This window comes from Hippocampus guttulatus, chromosome 17 (genome assembly GCF_054856545.1).
Source record: "Hippocampus guttulatus isolate MCC_2025c chromosome 17, RoL_Hgut_1.0, whole genome shotgun sequence".
Classification (NCBI taxonomy): domain Eukaryota; kingdom Metazoa; phylum Chordata; class Actinopteri; order Syngnathiformes; family Syngnathidae; genus Hippocampus; species Hippocampus guttulatus.
The window spans coordinates 4,384,762-4,391,670 of record NC_141277.1 but is presented as its reverse complement, the minus strand read 5'-3'; the positions used below and the strand labels follow the sequence as shown (position 1 = coordinate 4,391,670).

At 43.3% G+C, this 6,909-nt stretch overlaps 1 protein-coding gene across 1 annotated transcript; it reads left to right on the top strand.

The window, feature by feature from the left end:
- The first annotated feature begins 380 nt into the window (after positions 1-380).
- On the top strand, positions 381-6,783 carry scarb2c (scavenger receptor class B, member 2c). Its single transcript, XM_086135020.1, has 12 exons — positions 381-603; positions 1,007-1,164; positions 1,567-1,711; positions 1,816-2,007; positions 2,113-2,204; positions 2,540-2,659; positions 3,910-4,088; positions 4,161-4,279; positions 4,946-5,019; positions 5,239-5,290; positions 5,445-5,597; positions 5,964-6,783. The coding sequence occupies exons 1-12, from the start codon at positions 484-486 to the stop codon at positions 6,000-6,002; spliced, it is 1,443 nt and encodes a 480-aa protein (XP_085991146.1). The 5' UTR covers positions 381-483; the 3' UTR covers positions 6,003-6,783.
- The last annotated feature ends 126 nt before the right edge of the window (positions 6,784-6,909 follow it).

Below are 6,909 nucleotides of genomic sequence, written 5' to 3'. Positions count from 1 at the left end.
TTTTACCTACAAAAAGGCAATTCTAAAATGCGATTAACGTTTACTAATATGAAAGGCTATGAAAAAAATAACCCAGGACGAACCACGAAAATGAGGTTCGTAAATGTCACGTGATATATTACAAAGCGCAATAATCGGCAAGATAGTAAGTGGGAGCACAAACAGGCAGGTTGTGTGTTTGAAACGTTTCAATTGGCGCTATACACCCAAATATCTCAAAACTATGACGTTACGTATTCCTGAAGTTGTATGAGTTGTACATGGCGTGTTTTGTGCTTATACAGTACTGTATTCAAAAGGAAATGCGCAACTCCCGAAGAAACAGTTAAACGCATGACTTTAAATTTTATTTTGGTATTTCGTCTTTGTTTCCTTGCGCGACTTCCGGGTAAACCAAAACAAGAGCTGCGCGGATTTCTGGGGCGTTGGTGTCATTTTTAGCATCACTTGTCCGCTTCTGACGTGACCCAGTGCCGCCCCGTCATGATTAAATCATGTTTTATTTATGCGTGCGGGTTGTTTTCGTTTTTAATTCTCATCGGGGGCATCGCGCTGTCCTTGTCTAACGTGTTTTCAAAACTGGTGGAGTCGGCGGTGGAAAAGGTGAGCGAACACCATCGGTAGTCTGACATCTGCGTAACCTTGCGGCTATCACCGGTAATATTAAATGTAGCACACATGATGGCCTCGGTTGGGCACAGTTTAAGACTAAAAATAACACCTTGTTTGTTTAATCCCTCACTGGCCTCCCTCCTTTTGTTGTGAAATACTGCCATCTGATTCATCCCACGTGATACCAATTTCAGCTTTGTCAGCATCTTATTTTACCTCCTAAATGTTGTTTTTGTTATGGTTGCTTGTTGCTGTAATATCAGTGTGACTCAAACTACCGGGGACAATTTCCGTGTGTGTTGTAACATACCTATAAAGATGATTCCGATTTTTTTTTTATGTACCGGTAATCTTCTCATCTGAAACTAAACATCTCCCTGTATCTTCTCAACAGGAAATCGTGTTGAAGAATGGCACCGATGCGTTCGATGCTTGGGAGGATCCACCGGCGCCGATCTACATGCAGTTTTATTTCTTCAACCTGACCAATCCACTCGAGGTGCTGGATGGTGACAGGCCTGCTGTGCTGGAGATTGGACCGTACACTTACAGGTAATAGGGGGTGAATTACACGACAGAATGAAGTGTACAGGTAGGTAGCACTCAACACAGTAGCAGGCATTTGTTCACGATTCCCGTGCCCCTATTTGCCGAAAATGTCATAATTCAATGAGCCGTAGCTCTGATTAACCTACAATATGAGATTTAATATTGTTACGACCAACAAATGCACCAAGTTTCACTCAATTCAAAATCTACTCGGTTTCAACTTTTCAGATCTTTATACTAAGAACAGCTATCATTTTCGGATCAATTAAGTGAAATCGGCTAATTTTCCGCAGTGCGTTATTGGAGCGTGACGGCTTTATGTGATTAAATACTGCAACGCCGGCAGGACAGAGTTCTCTATGTTCACTCTAACCCACTTGTTTCATTTCCTTTTGTTTAACTCAGAGAGTACCGGCCTATGGAAGAAGTCATCTTCCATGATAATGGGACCAAAGTAACCGCGGTCAACACAAAAACATACATATTCCAACCCGACATGTCACGTGGTCCGGAGAGTGAACTGATCAGGACTGTTAACGTCCCTGCGGTGGTGAGCATGGCTCCTCACGTTTGCATTTGACTTCAAGTTGACTTTGGTCACTTTGACCAAGAGGAGGAAAAATGCTGTTCTCTCTTTTGCTGCCTGCCATTTAGACGTTGATGGAGCGGTTCAAGGATCATCCGATTATTGCCAACCTGATCTCGTCGTATATGAAGGACAAAGACGAGGGCCTCTTCACCACACGTACTGTGGGAGAGCTTCTGTGGGGCTACGAAGATGCTCTCCTGAAAGCCATCCACGCTTTGAGACCTGACGTGGATCCGGTTTTCGGGCTCTTCTACAAAGTCCTGAAAATTGATATCATGAAAACTAATGAGGAGTTTAATCCATTTTTTTGGCGCTGAGCTTTGTGTGTTTTGTTGACACAACCCTTTTGTGATGTGATTCAGAGCAATGCGAGCAATGATGGAGAATACGTGTTCCTCACAGGCCAGGAGGACTACAAGGACTTTGCTCGAGTGGATACGTGGAACAATCAACGGTAATCGTGCTCACTCACCTTACCTCTGTCACGACTGATACATTCGGTCAACAATCAGTCAGCTTTTGATTGAATGAGATGATTTTTGCTCAGTCGTAAAATTCCTTGTCTGATTGGTGTGAAGTTTGTTCAAATCAATGAATATTTTCCTTTAACGAGTCAGTTTTTCCCCAAATATCTTCTTTTAACCACGGTTCTCTCTCTATTTTCCTAAGCACCACTTAAAAAGAATATATGAATATGTGGTGTTATTTCAGTAATGCCTGAATGCTGCATGAAAATAAATGCCAACCTGCATACAAAACTACCATAAATGTGTTTGTTTATACATGCAGGTCGTTGAATTGGTGGACGTCTGATGAGTGCAACATGATCAACGGAACCAACGGCGCCTTCTTCCACTCTGTCCTCACAAAGAATGAAATGCTCTACATGTTCTCCTCGGACCTGTGCAGGTGGCTCAAACAACACTTACATGGCCTAGTTATTATTTTGGGTGACTTTTATTTCAAAATCCCTTCAGGAAAAAAAGTCTACTTCAAACCCACATAATGAACAAAGATGAAGGTTCAGACGACTGTTTCGGAGCAGCCAAAAATCAAAAAGGCATGATTGAAGCATCAGAAAGTCGACAATGACTGAGTCTGTTATTGTCCTGGTCTTATCTTTCTGTCTGGATTTGGTTAGGAAACCTTTCCTTCTTCATTATGCTTTCTTTTTTCAAACGAAGATTCCGAAACTTATCAAGCGATTTGAAAGGCAGAAATCAGCTTTGGAGACCGTTCAGCTTCTACGGTGCTACGAGTAGAAATTTCTCTCTGATGCACCGCGAATGTTGAAGTGGTAACAAACACGAGGGGAGAAAAAAAGTGAAACGGCATAATGTTGTTTGTCCTTCTGCATTTTTGTGGGCTACTTCCTCGTTCACAGAGGACGATGAAAGAAAGGGATGGGCAAATAAATTGCTGTCGCGGACCAAAATCTTTCATCAGTGCGACTGGAGTGGGGGTCAATGACCCCCCCCACCCACCCCTCCCCAAAAAAACACAACTTGCATAATACATGCACTGATTATATTTAATTTTTGGTCATCCATTTTTTTGATGCATGGATAAAAGATCCACTATCCTAACGAAACATCAAGCAGTTTGAAGCAAAAACACAACAAAACAACCCCATCATACTGTACATCATCTTTAAGTGCATAAAAATGACCATTCAAGGACGGCACCAAACTGCTGAACAACAAATTAACACGAAGTGCAAGAACTAATTTATTTATTTATTTTCACAAAAATCAACTTGCTCAAAATTGTAATGTCATTGAAGTTCTGTGTTTGTCCTGCATGTCATTCCAAATCCGCAAAGAAATGTGAGGCCGACTCGCATTGTAGTATAGGGCAGCGAAAGACCAAGTGTAAGCACAACTAAGACATGTCTGCCATCTGGTGGTGATTGGCGATATTACGTTGAAAACTACAGTCGACTTCTGCATATTCGCAGTTGGGGACGTTTGGAAGGGAATGCTGTTAGCAAATGCTAATCTGGGCATGCAGCATAAGTGACTGCAGCTCTGCTTACCATGTGGCTTTGACATGATAGCAGGCTTTGGCAGGTTATTTTTGTGTCAGCGTATGATCACAATAGGCTGAGAATCTTGATTAGGGATGGCGCTAGCTTCATGAATATCATCCTCTCATCTCAGGTCTATATACGCTGTGTTTGAGAAGGATGTGGCGGTGAAAGGCATCCCCGGGTATCGCTTCGCTCCCCCCAGCCAGGTGTTCGCCAACTCATCGGTGAACCCGTCCAACGCGGGTTTCTGCGTCCCCGCCGACAACTGTCTCGGCTCGGGCGTCCTGAACGTCAAGCCCTGCAAACAAAGTGAGGAAGTGTCGCTTTTAAACGCGCATGTCCCGTTTCCTCATTAACCGGGGTATCATGTGCTGCGTTCAGGTGCGCCCATCATAATGTCCTCGCCGCACTTCTACCAGGGAGATGAGAAATTTGTGCGGGCGGTATTCGGCATGAGGCCCCATAAGGAGTACCACCAGACCTTCATTGATCTCAATCCGGTCAGAGATACACGCTCTTTTGAATGTATTCAAGTTCCTCTGTGATCGGTCAAGTTGCTTTCCTTCAAAACATTGATACGTTTAACCGCTGGGAGTGGGCTGCAGCACACCTGCAACCCTGAAGAAGGACAAGTGCTCTCGAGACAGATGCACAGTTTCTACTTGTGCAGGTCTAACGAAAAATTTGGCTCGTCATAACCACGAGATGGTGCACTGCCTGAGTTTTGTTAAGGTTCCTCCATGCTCAGCTGTGCTGGAGATAATCCAGTAGCTCTTATCACCTGCCGTAACTCCCTGTTGTCCTTACGACAAGGCTGCATTCGAGATAACAATTCAACAGCACAGTAGCTCAAGACGAACGCCGCCACGTTTAACGTCACGTTGGCTTCTGGACTTTGATGCAAGGTTAGCCGGTTGCGCCCCGCTCGCCATCGTGTTCACGGCGGCCCTACTTTTTGTATAGTTAGTTCACAAATCTCGCTGAAACATCATTGGAGTCCAATGTGTTGGCGAATTCCCTCCTGTTTAGATGAATGCACATACAGCAACCGGATCATTGGGAAGACACTTTTGCGAGAAAATATTTGCAACATAGAATCATCTTGTGGTGTTGAAACGGGTCTGGAGCCCCGATGTATTAACCAGAAACTCCATGATGTTTTGCAGCTCACCGGAGTCGTCCTTCGAGCTGCCAAACGTCTCCAGGTCAACGTCTACGTTGAGAAAATGGACACGTTCAGGTAAGGGAGTCATGGGTACACTTAACATTCTCATCAACTTATTCTTTTGTAACCACTGTATGCAATGCATGATCCAAAAGTCGCATCACTTGTTTAACTCACAATGGTGCATCTCTATTATTACCATTTTCGGCGTTTGCCTTAATTACTCAGGAAAGATACAATTCCTTGAAATTTGCAGTCCTAATTGTGGATTCCCCCCCCCCCCTTACGTTTCAGCCAAACAGGAAACGTGACCAGCGTGATTTTTCCTGTACTCTACCTGAATGAGGTAAATGCAGGAATGCCCGCACGCACACACACAGACGCATACACACACATCAGTATGGCATCGCCAGGGACGAACTGGGCCCAAAATTCAGGCTACCTTAAATGTAGCAAAATGCAAACGAGCCACGCCTGCGTAACCCTCCGGGCGTCCTCAGAGCGTCGTCATCGATGACTCATCGGTGGCCAAGCTGAACGCTGTGCTGATGGAGCAGAACGTGCTGGTAAACGTTCCTTTCATACTGATGGGGATCGGCATCATCCTGGGCGGCGTCTTCATGTTGCTGGTGTGTCGACACAAGATGCCAGAGGTGCGTCAATTCCTCCCGTTTGGCATTTCTATATAAAAAAAAAAAAAATAGGCTCCGGATATCTGTCCAATATTTCTTATCAAACCATGCATTTATCATAATTATATTTCTATTTAAATACACGCTCAGCATATTTATAATGTATTGATGGATTAAAATGTTCATATTTACCCTTTTTTATTATTTACTCTGCACATCAAAATATTGTTTTTATAAAAACTATATATTTGATCAGAATTTCATCTAAAATCTACTCGGTCTTGGTTTTATTACGTAAATAGAATATGTGACAATTTAGGGGGGGTTGACATATTCACTCTGTAAATTGTTAAAATTGTTTTTATTTATATAAATTTCTTCCCGCAGAGTACCGCTGCGGAACGGCAGCCACTGCTTGAGTCGTAGCCCCAGAGACAGGAAGTGACAGGCAGCGCGGCAACGCCAGTGTTTTTCACCATACCTAACCCAAGAACCTGCACCGTTTGAGGTCTAAGTACAAGTTTGCTTTTGTGTTCTTCATTGGCTCAACTTGGTCGTGCAGAAAAAAAAAAGTTTTTTTTTTAACTTGACCCCACTCCCTCCTGACAAATTTCATAACTGCTGTGCTGCAAATTGAGTTCAAGCCACCCAGCTGCAATACTTGTAAATAATTTTTAATTTGCATTTTATCTGAGAAAATGTCCAGGAAACTGCAGTTCCGTGGGCTCTGAATAACGCAGTATCGCAACACTAACAGTATAAAGAGAAGTTTTTGTGTGCTTGCAGTTGTTTTCCACCAATTCCAATACCCCACTACCCACATCATGCTGACAAAAAGCTCAAAACCACGTCGGTTGATGCTAGCCGGCTGCTAGAAATGCCGCCTCCTTTTTTGTGTGACTGTTTTTACCGGCGACATTTTGTCTGGGTAGTACATAAGTGAGTATCTTTTCAAATGGGCTGCATGAATTAAGTTACTGCCTGACACAAGTGATCACAATAACCATTCACCGCTGTCACAACTGTAATCAATTTTAGTCATCTTGTGAGCTTTGTGCAGTCTCAGTTGGAAAAGAGAAATGTGTTTACACGTGGATCACTTTGGCGCATAAATTAGCACCGTGCACACTTAATAGGTCACCTATCAAACCATTTGTCATTTGCCGTCAACCGGATTGCAACAATAAAGTCGTTGTGCTTCACATGAGCATGTTGTCATACGTCGAATCAAATTCATGCTCGTAATTGTGCTCAGTCTGCTTGTGTGCTTTTGTGCAGGGCTTCGTGTCTTGGCGTAGGAAATTTGGGAAGAAAAATATATATTTTTTGTTGT